Below are 18,501 nucleotides of genomic sequence, written 5' to 3'. Positions count from 1 at the left end.
AATTAAAAAAGAAAATGTTGTTAAAAATTTTATAAATTTTTAGAAATTAGAAATTTTATTATGTATTTTATTCTTTCTTTGTAAATATTAAAAAAAAAAAAAATAAACAAATTTTTTTTATTTTTATTTTAATTTTAATAATTAATTTTGTATTACATAATATGTAGGTAATTAATTATATGAGTGTTTTTGAAACACAAAGTATTGTTTTTGTACTATAATTTTATTTCCTCTTATTAAATTTTGTATATTTAAATTATATATAATAAATAGTATATATGTATGTAAAATAAAAAAATTTATAAAAATAATTTTCTAAAATTTATTATTAAAAATTTTGTGTGAAATATGTTTTTTGTCAAATAATTCTCATAATAATAAAAATAATAGTAAATTTATAAGAATTTTCATAACAATATAATAACAGTATAACAATATCATAACAGTATAATAATAAAATTAATAATATATTAATAATAATTACAAATATACAATAAAAATAAAAAAGAAAACAAAACAATATTTTGTTGCAAATCATTTGAATTCTTTATTTTTTTGTGTTTTTATATTCTGCGTTTGATAAATAAACAAATTAAAAAAAAATGTTAAAATTCGAAAATTCCGAGCTCATTAATTTGTAAATTTTAAACCATGTATTTTACTTAAACTTGTATTCATAAAATGTCCGAGATTCCGAGGTACTCCCAAACTAAAATGACAGAATGCAAATGGGGCACAATTGCACTAAAAAATTGTCACTTCATTACTTTCCAATTTACTAAAAAAATTTGGAAAAGTTGATTTTGATAAATAAAGTGTTCATTACTATATGAATATTTTACTAATTCTACTCACTTTGCAACTCACTTATCTGTTTTGGTTTACCCCAAAAAAAAAATTGAAAATTAACTATAAAAATTTGACGCAAATTCTCATTGTTTAATAAGTACATGTGAACTTTACTTTTGCTTTGCTTAATTTTTGATGTTTTAAATTAAAAATAAAATGGACTGAAATTAAAAAAAAATGTCTGTTTTGCAAATAATAACAGAAAAAAAAGTAAATAAATATTTAGGATTTTTGATAATTCAGAATATGCACTGAAAGTTCTAAATTAAATCTTAAAAGTCTGTTCACACATACTTACAAATCTGCAGAAAGCAGAATATTTCACTTTTGCAGATTTGAAACATACTCGAGTGTAAATTTTTCAATATCCAAAATTTTTCTATTATGCTCTTCTTCTAATATACAATATTTTTGCAGTAATTATAAAGAAATTTTCCAACATGCTGTTTTTGCAGATTTTGCAGTTTGGATTTGTCGAAGATCTAATTTAGAACTAGATGTCATTTAAAAGTAGAACAATGTCATTAATTATTTCATCTGCAAAATTATTGAAATACATAGAACTTTTCTTATAAATTTATTATTTTCCTACTCTTCCTATATTTCCTTTTTGAAAAGCGGCAATTTTTTATATTTTTCCCTAAGCTGAGCTAAAACAATCCATTCTTTCAGATATGAAATATGTGTTATGATATCAAATTCTCAAACTTATATTAATTATTAATTTAAACAACAGTACATTGTATCAATGTCATACAAGCTCGCATATAGCCATTACCACTACCATCATAGTTAATTTCACAATTAGTTAATATCAAAATTTAAACAAATTTTGTTCAGATAAAATTTTGTTATGTAAGTAAAATATCAGAATACGAGTACAAATATTTTTTCAATTTTAGTAAACACATACATACATATATTCTTTAATAGTTCTAGGTATATAAATAATAAAAATAAATACAAAGAGTGGCCAGTAAAACAATCCTGTCTATAAATCTATTCTATAAATCTAGCCATTCAGTTATGTAAATTTATATTTACATTTATATACTGAAATATGATTACGTCATTTAGAAAATTTCAATAAGGAAAACAAAAAGAAAACCATTTTTTTTTTCATCAGAAAGCTTTCAAATTATTTTAAAATTCAATGTCAAAGTTTTCTATAAATTGGTGTTCATGTGTTATTATAAAATTTATTTTCGTCAGACTTACCTTCACATTGAAATCAAAAATGCATAAGTGTATAATGTATGTAGATATGTATATATTTCATATATTTTGTTTTTATTGGTAATAATAAAAGCTTTAAGGGAAATCTTTAAAATCCTTTTATCGTGAATATTAGCATGCACGTTTAAATATTTAACTCGTATACATAATAAAAGAGTAGAAAACACTATGCATATAGAGTAAATATTAAAAAATACTAAATATAGAGTAAATATTAATTGAATCAAATTGATTTATTAACTTATATCCGAATATTATATTTATTTATATTTACTATTCTTTGGTTATTTGTGCAATATTTCAGGGTACAAACATTTTTTTAAAAAAATCTTAAAAACAACCAAAACTTCTACGGCAATGCACTATATATATTATTGGACATGCCGAATATTAAGTTAAGAATAACAAGACCAAATCGAATTCTATTTAACTTAACAAAATTGGAAAAACACCGTATTAAATCGAAAATATTTCGTATTAATACGATAAAACTCAGGCCGTCGCTTTAAATTTGATTGTCTATATATTACGAGTATATCAACATAATAAATGTTTACATAACGAAATATTTAAGTCGTTAAAGTTAGCTTGCACAATCTTTTAGTATATATGCTATTAAGAAATTGAATTGTTGTTTAAACGATAATACCAAAGTAAATTTAGATTTTGAAATAACCAAGTATATAATCGAAAAACAGGAAAAAAAAATCAAATATTTTTTACGCAAGCTAAAACAAAATTAATTCTTTATGTACATATTCCCACATATATTCGGTAACTCATACGTGAATGGTCAAATATTCAAAAAAATTATAAAATAAAGTAAAATTTCACAAAAGTGAATTTGATATTTAATTTGCCCTATACGCTTTCTAAAGCCCTCTGTTCTCTTATATATAAAACCGTTTCTGCTATTAAGAATCCTTGACAACTTTTTAGAGAACCTTTTTTCAACATAACTCTTTACTAAAGATTAAACATTTTTAATGGGATTAAGCATTGCCCTATAGGAACCCAATCTGGATATATGGTTGGTATACCAAATTCCTGATAATATTATCATTAAGTTCTTATTTAGTAATAAGATTATGCTATATATAATATGCTTCTATGGAATGAATTATTCTCCCGTTGAATAGTTAAACAATAATGCTCTATTACAATATTTATAATATCATATACAGCTGATATAATCATTATTGGTGTCTTTATTTATGTATATGTTATTCAAAAATGACAAAAGGCACATTAAAATACATTTTATGCTACATACTGGATTGCAAACGAGTGGATTGAAAATAATACTGGATTGTCACTGAAATTGAAACCTTTTCCTTTCCAAAACAAAATTCACATTTTTCATAAAAAAACTTTTTTTTCTCTACATTTATAACTTCCATATTACAAGGCGGCATTATCTGTTCATAACCCATAACTAATTTAAAATAATAAATTAATTTTTTTTTCTTATATTCTCTAATACATACATACATGCACATTTGCATTAAACCTTCTTTGAATTCGTCATTAAACCATTCAAAAATAAAAATCAATTCAACGAAGTATTTAAACACACAATATATTTGTATACATATACATATATATATTAATATTTATAACATGTTTGTATAATATTAAAAAAATTCAATCCCACAATTAGAATAAAAACAAAGCAATAAAGAAAAAAACGTTCAATAATTTTGCACTTTAAATTTCAACACTTTCCGAATGATTAAATTTTAAATTCAATCGCGTCACTATTAATTCAATTAGAATTAAAATGACAACAGTTATAGTTTTATTTTGTATTCCAATAAATCGAATTATATATATATACATACATTTGTACATATATAGAAATGCATATAGAAATAAGTACAATTTAATAAACTAATAATGTAGGATCTTCGAATTTATGTCAAGGTCAACAATAGACACTTCAGTGCTAATAGAAAAATATAAAAAACAAAAATAAAATAAAACGCGCAAAATGAACTCAAATAAATGAAATAAAATATTTAAAAATTTGTACGTATGTACGTATGTATGTTTAAGTATAAATGCTTGCGCAAAGCTATTAAAAATTTTCAAATTGTTCGGAATTAATATTACTATATATGCATATGTATCTAGGTATATAACAAGAATATTAATAAACAAACAAAATAATAAAAAAACAATATCAAATCAATAAAAGGCCAATGGCTAGTAAATTGCATTTTTATTACAACTTCTCCTCTATTTTATACTTTTATACATACACAGTTAACGCGTATTGTTTTTATAATTAAATTGAAAATAATATTATCACACAGATACCGAATTGCATTGTACACAAACACTATATTTTGTATAACAGAATAGAAAGTGTGTTCTTCTATTATTCTTTAATTTAATAAAATATTATTCTAATATTGAAATTTATTGGATTTGAAAACTAAAAATTACTAGAATTCTAGGAGATTAAGAATTTTAGTACGTAGCATAAATAAATGAGAATATAACACGTACAATTTCTAAATTTAACAAGATTTCAGTACGCAATAGTTTAATGCGCAAATATAAATAGGCATTAAAAAAATCTTCATTTTTGAAAGAATAATTTTTTTCTCTAACATACATGTAGCTTAGGTACTACACTTTCTTGTACATTTCAAATTTCTTGGTACATTATTTACAAAAATTGCATACTTTTAGGTTATACGATTACACCTAAAAGTATGCAATGGCATATTTATGCGTAATTTTATAAAAAAATTTAAGTGAATTTGAATTTCATCCAAAATTTTAATAATTTTTGTTTTATATTTTTGAAAAAATAGCGTAACATGTACAATTATTGACACTCGTTAGAGATTATTTTCATAAAACCTTTTATGTAGAACTATAAAAATTTGAGAATCTGCAAAATGCAAGTTGAATATTTCTCTTTTATAAACATTTATTAAAAATTATAAAATATTTAATAATAATATTATAAATTGAATTTAATTTTATGAATATCAAAATAATTAACGCTAAGCCAAAGTATAGATATTGACATGGTATAAGAGTACAATTGTTGACACAATGTAGATGTTTACGAGAAACTAATAGAAAGTGATACACTTTAAATAAATATTTACTTCAATTTTATTGTAATATGCAGGTAAATCATCGTTTTAAAATTAATTAGCTATAAACTAAGATATTAAACAACCATAAAAAATCAATTCATATATTCAAATCCATGTAGTTTATATGCAACACGGGCAAGTAGATAGCACCAGATATGCAGTCAACATTTACAAGTACAATCCCAGATTTATGAAATTTCCATTTAAAAAAAAAAATTTTTGATTAATTTTCTAAGAGGAAATTTGAAAATGATTATGACTGAACCAACTACTGCTATATCAATAATTATATTATCACAGTATCTTATATACTCGTATTGACACCCCATAACAGAATAGAATTAAATTTCTAGGAATTACAAAAATTTAGCGAAAACAAATTAACATTCTCATTTTATTGCCAATTATTTAATTATTTATGAATACAAAGTTCTTTAACTTATTCATATTGTTCATTTATTTAAGAGCTACTAAGAGCTATACAGAATTTTATTAAAAATACTAGAAGAAACTTGAAAATAACATATTCTAATGTAGGTTGGGATGGAAATCACAAAAGATCTTATGGGTCGACGAGAGGGTGATCTAAAGGCCTCGGTGCCCTACCGGAAAGGTAGCTATAGCTAAAACCTAAAATAATTTCTGTAAACGTATTAAAAAACGTATAACAATTAAATAAAATTTGTTATTATAAAGAACAAAGAAAGAATGAAGAAAAATCAAATAAAATCAGTAAAGTTAATTTTTAAATGTAATATAAATATTGGGAAACTACTATAAAAATCAAGGTGTCAATAATTATACTGCATTTTCAATCATGTATCAATAATTGTACTCGTCAAGAATAAAATAAATATTTTCAATAATGAATTCACATTTTTTATTTTCGAATTTTTAAAATAATGAAATTCTAATCTAATTTTTATACGTATGTTTATTATTTACTTACCTTCTTCCTATACAATATTCATGTGTCATTACGGATATATATATATAAATATATACACATACATAGTGGACTACATTGATATATCGTCATTAATCATTATGATTCAACATAATTTCACGGTAAAATTTTATTTATTACAAGATTTCATTAACTATATATGTTATATCTTATGTAAATTAAAAATTTTATATATATACAAATAATCTTAACATATTATAATTATTATATGTATTATTTAATCTATTACATTTAAATTCTAGAATCAAATTATATTTACAAATATTTAAATAAATATAAAAACAAAAGAAAAAAAAAATAATCATAAATTTTTTCAAGACCTTGTTCACAATACATTGTAAATCATATAGTTTTTATAATATTTATATATTTATGCACATATATTTGTGTACCTATATATACCCATATAATACGTAGGCATTACAAATTTACAATAATATAATGTATATATTTTAATATTTTTTATAGGCCTGATTAAAAAATCAAGCGTAACATCAACTTAAATCTTATATAAATATTTTTTCTATATATAATATTTTAATCATAAATAAAATCGCATTATTAAAATAAAATTAAAAATCATATATATCTGTAACAAAGAATGTTCGTGTATATATAAATAGAATATAATTTATAAACGTGTGTCTAAACTGTAAATTAATTATAATTGTTATACATAATTTAAATAAAATGTAGAAATGAATAGAAAAAAAAAAAAAAAGCTTCTCTAGAAAATTCATTGTAACTATGTGCCCACATAAATTTTTATAATATGCAATTACAAATCTATTTTTATCTAACTATATATATATATATAAAATATATATATCTAAAATGCATGTACACACATTTTTATTGTTATTATTATTGTTTAATTTATTTATACTTATATGTTGTTTAAAAATTATTTACATATACACACACATATCATATACAAAATTTTATCTATGATTACCGCTGACTTTTACAACCCCTATACTATTTTATGTCTATGTAGCGAAATTCATATAGAATATATATGTATGTATATAGAGAAATCAAAAAAAGAATGCACAAATTTACATACACATTCATTGTTAAATATGATCAAAAGACAAAATAAAAAAAAAATGATGTTAAAAATAGAAAAAATTAAAAATTGCAAAAAAAAAGCTTTCAATCATCTGGTTTTTTTTTTTTTAATTTGCATTTTGTAGAGAAAAAATGTGAGAAAAAAAAACATAAAACCACAAAATAAATGAAAACATGACCTTCAAATTCGAATTCACGTGTTTCAAACTTAAAAAAATATTCATTTTTATAATAATAAATAAAAAAAAATTATCTTAAAATGTATGTATAATTTATTTATGTACATATGTATATACATTATTTTCATACATGTAAAGGTATGCAATGTGAATGCATGCGGTATATAAAAGCCAAAACCACATAAATGCGTAAGTATGTATCCTAGTATAATATTTTAAAATTAAGAATAATTTTATGAGGTAATGTGGCAGTAGAATTTTATTCCTTGTCAATAAAGCACCAGTGTTGTATTCAGTTTCAATTTCAACAGTATATGTGTATGTATAGTTTTGTATATATTAGTTTACAATATTATAATTGCTAAATTGTGCATTTTGTATAAAAAATTAAGAATAAAATAATTTCAAATAGAAAATTATAATGAAATTTATAATTTTGACTTCAAATAATTGACAGAAAATATACAATAAAATTACGTTTTTAGATTTAGCCATTATATTGTGTTGGTATATAAACCATTTTTAAAAATATTGCTGTTTTAACTAAAGAAATTTATAAAAGAAAGTTTCGTTAAAAAATACACACAAATAATCAATTTATAGACTAAACGTAATAGCTCGGCTTTAAATGTAATTGTACTATTTTTAAAATTCTCTATAAGCAATAAATTTGCATTTCGCTTCTACACACAAAAAATATTCCAAAACTCAAGCGTGACAGAACTCATGCTACGATTTGACTTCAAATTGGACTGTTTTTTGTTTTTTACCTAAGACTCAGATCCAGATCTGTTGAAATATTATCTATATTCGTAATCACATTAAGATTTCGATTTGTTTGCGTTCTAAATGACTCAAAAAAGAAATTTTTCAATTTTCATATATCTTGATACTTAAAATTTGAGAAATCTTTAAATATGACCGTAGAAGCTCTGTTTTTGGGTGATCACTTTAAAAAATCAGAATTCTTAGAATACAAAATTCTAAATTTTTCATCTGAACATAGAGTGTACCTCTTACAATTGAGTTAATTGAGTGTGACTCTTACAATAGAGTGTGGCTCATACAATTCAATTGAATATGATCAAATTTAAGCTATGAACTAAAACGCGAAAACGGCTTCACATTATTCAAACAGTTAAACTCTGTCATAACAATGTCAGCAATAATGTATTTGTGCGTCATTAGTGAAATTTTTGTTATTTAATTAATATTTTAATAAAAATGTCAAAATGTGTCAAAATGTTGATTTTAATGTGATACAAGAAAAAATATCTTTCTAATTACTCATTAATTTTTAAATTAATTAAACAAAATTAATTAAACAAAAAAAATTTTTAATATTAAATTCTACTCCCCTGATAAATAACAGTTTTAGCTTTAGGCGAATTTTTTATAAAGCTTAATAGTATTAGAATTAAGGAACTGTTTATTTGCGATTAAAAAATTTTTTGTTTTCTGCATAGATACAATTTTGCTTTTTTCTCTGTTTTTTTTTTTTATTATACATACTTACGAAATGCATCTACAATATAGTAAAGATGAATTTAAAAGCTTTTTTTTTTAATTATTTTTTTCTATTTTATACTTTTGTTTTTTTCATTTTTCTCTTGCGGTTTTATTTAGAATTTTATTTTTATATTAGTGTTCTTTTTAATTTTATCGATTTTCATAGTTCCCTTTATACATAATTTTTATATATATGTATCTACATATGTATCTATGTTCTTGAAATTAAAGCCAAGTGCAAGTTCTGCATTGCTTGACACAGTCAAGGCCATTTTTTTTTATTTTTACATTTTTTTTTCGGTTTTTGTTTTCTTTTTCTCTATTTACATGGTTTGTATAGTATTTATAAAAAGTTTGGGTCATATAAGCATATATAAATAAAAATACATACATATATTGTATATGTATGTACATATATACATATATAACAGAAATGCATTTTTAGATAAATTTTTACATTGTAAAGAAATATTTGAAGGAAATTATTGAGATATTGCATATTATATACATATAGCTTGTGGTACAAGAATACTTTATTGAAATTTGTGCATTATAAATAAGAAATATTCTATATTCTATATATATAATTTTGAATGTGTGTTCATATGTATATCATAGCTCAAATATTTGAGCTACTCATATTATACTTGTATATAGTTTAATATGAGCCTATTAGAAGATATTTTGTTATTAATACAATTACATAGACAGACATTCTTAAATATTACTTCTATTAGACATATAAGTTCTAATTAATTAAAATCAATTTTTCTGTATTTATTTCCATTTAATTTTATACTTAATTCAGAATTGTTCAGAAAAACATATATAGAAATAACAATATGCTGGGGTCTTGCTATATAATTCGATTTTCATGAAACGATTTTCGTATTTGCAAAAATGATGAGATAGTACCATACAAATTGATTGGTACTACCGTTAACATTTTTCCGAATACAAAAATCGTTTCGTTGAAATCGAATTACATACGAGTATTAAGGCCGTAGGATAATTATTCGAAAATAATTAAAAGTTTTAGTATTAATATATGACTTTTAAGGATATTAAAAATACTGAAACATTTATTTACATAAACATAACAGACGAAGAATGTCCTTGTGTGTTCTCTTTTCTATGTTCAATCCATAAAAATATTAGAGAATGTCCTTATATAGCAGGATACTAAAACATATACCCCGAATATATCTCGAAAACATAAAATTGTAAAATTACAAAAAAAAATGATTCAATTTCATGCCATTTCGAAAGACATGCGGAAACTAAATTTACATTAACTCACTATTGTATATAGTGTACAAATATGTAAATACATATTTACTTAAACAGTGTAAAGCAATTAAAAGCAGTGTGCCTTTCCTTAAAATTTATTGCATCAAAGGGTTTTAATTTTTCATTCATTTTTGTTTAAGAATAAAATGTGATATCATCAGTTTTCAAATAAATATAATATTGGCTGCAAAAGGCTATAATATATCCTATTAAAATATCACATAGCCTTACCTTGTCTATAAATACAAGGCTATTTAATATTTTTGAATTATGGTATATACTAAAAATTTTCAATTTTATAAATTACAATATTTTTATTTTGATGTTTAAACTATAAATCGAATTAAAAAATCAAATTATAATATTATATAACATGCAACTCAAGGATCATTTTATATACAAAATATGCAAAATTATCAAATATATATATGTATATATATTTAGTTTTGTTTAGATATTAAAAACTTTTGAATTAATAAAAGAAAAATTAATTTGATTACTTTAATTATTGTAAAATTAATAATTTTACACTTGAACAGTTTTGATTATCTAATGTCAAATATGCATAATAATTATTAATTTTATATAAAATATAAAATATAAATATTATGTACAATTTATTATTAGTCATACATATGTATATGCCTATGTACATATAAAAATTCTTATAAAAGCTTTTACAGTATTTTGTTTTTGTTTTTTTTTTTTTTTACTGCACTTTTTTCTATTTCATTTGCATTGCTTTTTTTCTTCTTCTTTTTCTATTTATTTCATTCAATATACGTTAAATGCATTTTTGTAAAGTTTTCTGGTTTCAGTTCAAAGAAAACAGCGAAAACGTTCTAATAATTTAATATAATAAATATTATTTATAACATTTATAATAAGTTATTGTAAATTATATAGAAAAAATTAAAAAAAAATAAAATTATAATAATAATTAAATAATTTTTAATAAAACGAAAATAAATAGAAAGGAAAAAAAAACGAAAACGCTTTAATCGATTTTAATAAAAAAAAAAATCAAAATAGATTTTCAATCGATATGAAATGATCGATTGCATTTCACCGACGCTATACAATTGCCGCGCTGCCGAAACGTTCAAATAACAAAACACAAAACAAAAACAAAATAAATGTAAAATAATTATTTAAGGCGCGATAAAATTTGCAAATTCTAATTATTTATGTACATACACACCTATATAAATAAAAATATAATATATAAATAAATAAATATATATATATATATATATATATATATATATATATATATATTTACTTTTGTTTTAAAATTAGTTAATATACATATATAAGTAATAATATTGTTTGTTTTTATAAACAATGCACATATGTTAATTTTGATGCGAATTTCTATATCATAGTATACATATGTACATAAAAATATGAATAAAATATATAAGGTAATATGACAGTTATTTAGTCATACTTTAGAAATTTTGCAATTTAAAAATATATAAAATGAATTGTAAGAAATTAGTTAAAAAAAAATTTTATTATAATTATTTTATTATTTAATAAAATATACATATTTACTAATTATAGATAGTTATTTTTGAATGAGAAAATAATATGTGCTAAATATACGAGTATATATATAGTGAATATAAGGTCGCAAAACTAATAATATAATATAATTTTTGAATTTCGTCAAAATTTTGTGATATACGTAGGTAATACAATGGGAATTCTATATTTAATTTAAAAAAAATATAATATTTATAATTTGCTTTATAATATAAAAATTATTAAAATAAAATTTGCAAAAGATATTTCTTTTGTATTATAGGAAATAAACTCTAATTTAAATAGTCAAAATAATATACGTGCCCAATTGATTGAAGTGAATTAAGATTGAAAAAGATTTGAGAAGTCAATCTTAATTCTATAATTTTGCAGTATTTATACGAGTACAATAAAATCTCCGGTATGCTCGGCACCTATTTAGTAAATTCGATGACATAAGAAACTGGTTCAGGGTTATATATTATATCATGCACCAGCCCTATGCTCCTCCAAGGAGCGAAATAGAATAAAAAAACAAATAACAATAAAATAATTTATAATATTGTTAGTGAAAGTTTAATAAATTAAAGAAAGGAAATTAAGGAGAAATTATTTAAAATTATTTTAAATTACTATTGCATTTATATAAAACATAATATACTTCTACTTAATATATTTCTGTGGTTACAACAAATAACTCCAGTATAATTTAACAAGAATTTTCCGTCCAAATTTTTATAATTAACCTTATAATTTTTAACGAAGTGTTTATAATTAGTTCTGAAGTAATTGATAAAACTATAAAACAAATTTAATTTCTATAATTTTTAAACATAAATAATATTAGTTTCCTAATAATTATTATATGTTTTTTAGTAATTAAAATTCATGTTGACAATTTTCATTGACAGCTACTTACATATAAGTTATCCAATTTAAGTTTTAAAAACCATTGTGAATCAATAAAATTCTCAAATTTTGAATTATCATTGTGTAAGGTATAGTTTGTAGTGGTGATACACAGAAGACGATATTTATAATTACACAAGAAACTACTTCTTTTTGAAGGGCACTAGTGCATATATTAGTTTTTTAATTTAATCAAAAAATTCTATTCTGTAATTATAAAAATTGTCTTCTGTATATGACTACAAACAATATGCACAATGGAAATATTAAATTTTGTATCCTTAATATTATTATTATTATATGTATAGGTATGTATGTACCCATTTAATATAAAAATAATTTAATTCTTCATTGAAAATTACGAAAATTGCACAGTAACAGTAGCTTTTTATGACAAAAATACTGTCATTTACCTTATATTTAATACGAAACTTTTTTTTTTGTTAACGGATATTATTTTTTCTGAAATTTTTTAGATAGAATAAAAATTTAATAATCGAAACAAAAAATAACATTACGCGAATTTTTTTTTTATATACTTTAACGAATATGCGATACGAATTATAAATGATTTTATTTAATTTTCATAAAATTAATAGAAGCTTTAATTTTAAAAAATTATTTTTACAAAAATTTATTATTAAATGTTTAATAAAATAAATTAAATTTATTTAATATATAATTTATATATAAAATATAAAAAATTTATTCCAGTATGGATATAAAGACAAAAAATTGTGAAGAAAATAATGAAAGTTTAACATATGATATAAAACCAGAAAAATTAGAAAATTTAATTAAAATAATTGATAAAACTAATGATTTTAATTTAAAATGTTTTGAAAATATTTTATGTTCACCTGGTAGCAGTTCCGGTGATAATTATATGTCTGTGATTAAAAGAGTTCATATTTTTGGAAAAGATTTTAATAATCAAGGTATTATTAATTTATTTAGTATATATAGCGATATTATTATTTTATATTAAGAAGTTAACATTTTTATAGTTATTTGGCAATTTACTACAATTATAATAATTGTTGAAATAATTTCAATTATCGTGTATAGTATTTAAATTTTTAAATTAATTCGATAAAAATATTCGATATTATGGCAAAATATCAAAATTTAAAATTGACATTGACAATTACGAACAATCTTTACTCTTTAATTGTTATTCATATTTGTAGAACATACTATAAGAGTTATATAAAATAAAATAACAAATTTCATAGTGATTTATGTAATTTTATAATTAAAACTAATGTAGGAAATTCATTTATAAGCGAAATACAAAATTATAAAGTAACACACTAATGATGTTACTTTATTTAGTGATTACATTTATAATAAATTTTATTTAAGAAAATGTTTCAACTTTGATGAGCTCTAAAGTTTAATATACAAAAAAAAAAGGTTTTCAAATTAACACCTAATCTAAGCGATAATAACTATATGAATAAGTCAAAGTTCAAAGTTTTGACAAATGACAATTTAAATGACAATTATTGAATTCTTTGCATTGAAGCTGCGTTGCCAACTTCTTTTCCTACTCTAATAGTTCATTAATTAAAACAACATTATATGTACATACATATGTATATCTATTTATTTATATAAATGGAATTATATTTGGACCATTATTAAGTAAAAACTCGAAAAACGCTTAAGTCATACAAAGGATTAACTCTAAAATTATCTTACGTTCACAAAAAAATTTTATTGGAAAGCTATTGAATTCGATTTTAAATTTACACAACTTAAGTTATTTTATCTTGTAGGTCCCATAATATTCCATAATATTGATAATAGTTATGCGATCAATAATCAATCGATTTTTGCTTCAAATCAATCGAAAATTTTGATTGATTAATCGAAAATTTTGCAAGCAAAAAAAAAAAGAAAACTCAACGTTATTGAAAAATAAGTGAAAAATGTTACAAAGAGCGTTTGTATTTAGAAAATAATAAAAAATTTTTTATGAAGCCAAGTGTAAATGTTCTTAAATTTAGATGCATACGAGTACTACAATTATGTATGTGGTAATGACACTGAAAGTTTATTTTCATTTAATTTACTTAAAGTTTATTTTTTTTTTTCGTTTTTTTGTTTTTAATATTCGTCAATGAAGTTCATTTACCTTTTAGACAGTAATTTATTATTTTTGTGCTTAGAAATTTCCTTATAGCTAATAATTTTCTTATATTTTTCTTTTCGTTTTTTTTTTATTGTTATACATTTTTTCTATTCTAGTGAATATGATGAATTTTATATTATTTAAAATTATTTTTTAAAATTGAATATTTTATTTGATTTAAACAAAAGCTTATAGGTGAACTTTTTGGTTTTTTAATGTAAAAATGAATTATTATTGAAATTTTCCATGAGCTAATCTTAATGACGTGAGTATTTTGGGAATTTTGGGAATTATTTAACAAAAAGAAAATTGGAAAGTAATTTTTATAATTTTTTCTTAAAAACTGAGATATTATAGATTTTCGTAAACAGAATACTGGACAAACGTAACTGGAAAGGAAAATTTCAATATATTGCTGATAATTAGCAATGTTTATGAACAAACTAAATAAGCGGCATTTTTTATGACCATAAATATAGCGCTGCTTTTACTGAATATCGCAATATATTGCGTACGTTTATGAAAATTCTTACTTTTTCAACCTAATAAGTAATAACATTAACGAGAGTTAAATTTTGCATACTTTTAGGTTCACGAGAAATTCATTTTTCCTTTTAAAAACATCTACTTTTATTGCAATGTAAAACATTTACTTTTTCTTACATAATTATGTGAAATACATAATAATTACAAATTTAATTTTTATTTTGTTTTTATTTTCAGAACAATGTTTTACAGTAATAGTTAAAAGACAAATTCCTAGTAAATCACGCCGTGAACTTTATCGATGTGACGAAGCATTTAATAATGAAATAAATGCATATAAATATGTTATTCCTATGTTAGAAAATTATTGTAACAGACAATTTTTACCAAAATGTTTTTTTGCTGGAAATGATGAAAATGGTGAGATAATAGTATTGGAAGACTTAAAACAATTAGGATTTAAAATGAAAAATCGTCTTATAGCATTAGATTTCGATCATTGTGTATTGGTTATGAAGGTGATATAAAATTCAAATTCAATTTCATAATATACACATTTAAAAAAAAAATTAAATAAAATAAACTTAAATTGTAAATTTAATATTCATACATATTTTTGTCTCTATTTTAGGAACTAGCTCGTATGCATGCAGCATCAATATCAGCCAAAGAATTAAACCAAAAAGATTTTCATCAAAATCGTCAACAAATAAAAGAAATTGTTTATTGTAAAGAAGCTGAAGAATTTTATCGTAACGTTTTAGATTCATCAATAACCAATGCTCTTTTAAGTTTACATTTATCAAATACAAATAATTTTTTAACAGAACCAATAAAATCAATTGAATTACTTAGAACAACACTTTTTGAAAGAATTCAAAATTTAATAATAACATCAAAATGTGATGCATATAATGTTATTTGTCATGGTGATTTATGGGTTAATAATATAATGTTTAAATGGAATTATGATGAAAAATCACCGATTGATGCAAAATTTTTTGATTTACAAACAATGCGTTATACATCTTTAGTTTTTGATATTTTACATTTTATATATACAAGCACAAAAAGAGATTTAAGGGAAGTTAATTTAAAAAATATATTACAATCATATTCTTCAGCTTTAATATTAAATTTAGAAAATAATTTTTTACCAAATAATTATGAAAAATTAAAAAATATAAAAGATATTTATTCATTAGAAAATATAATGAAACAATTTTATACAAATATTTTATATGGTTTAGTTGCAGCAATATGGATATTACCAGCTGTTACATTTGATCCAACAAATATACCAAATTTAAATGATATATGTGATGATAAAAATGTTAAAGAATTAAATTTACTTCCAAATTTAACTCAAGAATATCATGATAGAATCAAAGATATAACATTGGAATTTTATGAGAATGGATTTTTACAAATTTAATATCAGAAGAGCTTGTATACTTACATGTATGGACATATGAATATTTTACAAGCATAAATATTTATATATAATAATTAAGTTATAATTTCATATTAATTACTTTAACATATACATTTCATTATTTAAGAATAACGTATTAAAAAAATATAGAATAAAACAAAAAAACAAATAAATTTGTTAAATTTATCTCCTCAACTGATATTGTGATACTGAAAAATTAAATTAAAAATTAATTTATTTTTTTATAAATAATATTTTAAAATAAGCAATGCACTACAGTCACTGTACAATCAATTACAATAGGATAAAAATATTCATTAAAAATGTTCATATAATTCACTACAAAAAAAAATTATTTTTCTAATACAACACCTTATATTAAAACTAATTTGAAGAATAATCTGAACTAAAGCTTCATAAATTTTAAACTTATATTATAAAAATTATGATTAAAAATGTTATTAATCCCTAATATACACTTTCTATTTTAATTTTAAATTGGTTATAAAAATTCGGATTATATTAAATTTTATAGCCTTGTCCTTCATTAATTCATATATTGATTTAATATAATATTCAAGATAATTTTCTTTTATTGATTTAGAAATTTCGGTGCTAAAGTATAAAATGAAAATTTTTTTATTTTAAAACAATTTTAGACCTTAAATGTTTGAACATCTTTAAACCTTTCACACTACGAAATCAAAATTTATACATAATGCATACGTACATAGTAAGGAAATTAAATAATTATTTTGTTTAAATTTTATTATATATATGTAGTATTTTTATATTTTATGTTAAATCTAAAGACAATTCAAAAGATATTTAAAATTAACATTTTATATTTAATAATTATAAGATTATTATTATATTGAATTTAACTACTCAAATTGTATTATTTTAATATTTTAGCTGTAAGGTACTCGTGTAATTATAAGTAATCTTTAAAATTAATTAAAAAAAAAATGTTTATAATAAGCACTTTCATACATACACATTGTACCAAAAATCTCTTAAAAATGTTTTGTTATATTTACTAAACCAAATAAAAGAAAAATAAATCATATTTAATTTTAAGCACAATCATGAAAAAATTGTTACAATAATTAATTATTAAGGAATTATTATAAACATATTATGCATAAATACTTTTTTATTTTTGAATTTTTTTTTTTGTTGCCGAATTATCAATAATGGCGGTACATTATTAAAAAATATTGTATTATATTTATGTTTAATATGTAATTTATAAATAAGTTATTTTTAATAAAAAAAATTTGTAATTTATTTAAAAATATATTAATTGATATCTAATTTATTGCTTATAATGTTAAAAAAAATATTTGTTTTATCATTTAATTGCATATTTTTTGCACCCAGTAATAAAAATTTTTTGAAAAATAAAATGTAATACTAAAAATTAATTACATATATATGTACATATATAGTCATTTATATTGAATTTTAAATAATATTTTAATTCGAAAATTCTACTTGTTTAATAAAGAAACTATTATTGATTATCAATATTTTGTTTAAAGAAGTTTAATATTTTTAATATATGTATATTACAGTTTATTGGCTTGAATTTTCGTTTATTATTTCAATGTTCGTTTAAGTATGCGAATTTTAAAATATTCTAATATAGTCCGACATTTTGCATGCTTTAAAATTCAAACAATTCGCAAATTGGACTCACGCCATACAAGACAGCCCTTAAACTTCATTATACAATATTCTAAATTACTTTAACTTTTTTGGTCGCAAAATTTCTTGTTTCTTAACTT

The 18,501-nt window shown here is 21.0% G+C and overlaps 1 protein-coding gene across 4 annotated transcripts; it reads left to right on the top strand.

Annotated features, from left to right (window-relative positions):
- The first annotated feature begins 11,015 nt into the window (after window positions 1-11,015).
- LOC129613650 (uncharacterized) lies at window positions 11,016-18,241 on the top strand. Of its 4 annotated transcripts, none has more exons than XM_055527803.1 (4): window positions 11,016-11,110; window positions 13,368-13,591; window positions 15,514-15,794; window positions 15,908-18,241. In XM_055527803.1, the coding sequence occupies exons 2-4, from the start codon at window positions 13,369-13,371 to the stop codon at window positions 16,709-16,711; spliced, it is 1,308 nt and encodes a 435-aa protein (XP_055383778.1). In that variant the 5' UTR covers window positions 11,016-11,110; window position 13,368; the 3' UTR covers window positions 16,712-18,241. The 4 variants fall into 4 exon arrangements, with proteins under 4 accessions (XP_055383778.1, XP_055383775.1, XP_055383776.1 ...); XM_055527800.1 differs by having other exon boundaries at window positions 11,049-11,355; XM_055527801.1 differs by having other exon boundaries at window positions 11,049-11,406.
- The last annotated feature ends 260 nt before the right edge of the window (window positions 18,242-18,501 follow it).

This window comes from Condylostylus longicornis, unplaced genomic scaffold (genome assembly GCF_029603195.1).
Source record: "Condylostylus longicornis isolate FDR11 unplaced genomic scaffold, ASM2960319v2 ptg000085l, whole genome shotgun sequence".
Lineage (NCBI taxonomy): Eukaryota > Metazoa > Arthropoda > Insecta > Diptera > Dolichopodidae > Condylostylus > Condylostylus longicornis.
The sequence above is the reverse complement of the archived record's forward strand: the minus strand, read 5'-3'. Positions and strand labels throughout refer to the sequence as shown.

Coding starts and splice junctions, on each gene's coding strand:
- LOC129613650 (XM_055527803.1), top strand. CDS start 13,369: ATGGATATAAAGACAAAAAATTGTGAAGAAAATAATGAAAGTTTAACA. Junction 13,592..15,513: donor AAAAGATTTTAATAATCAAG/GTATTATTAATT, acceptor TTTTATTTTCAG/AACAATGTTTTACAGTAATA. Junction 15,795..15,907: donor ATTGTGTATTGGTTATGAAG/GTGATATAAAAT, acceptor TCTCTATTTTAG/GAACTAGCTCGTATGCATGC.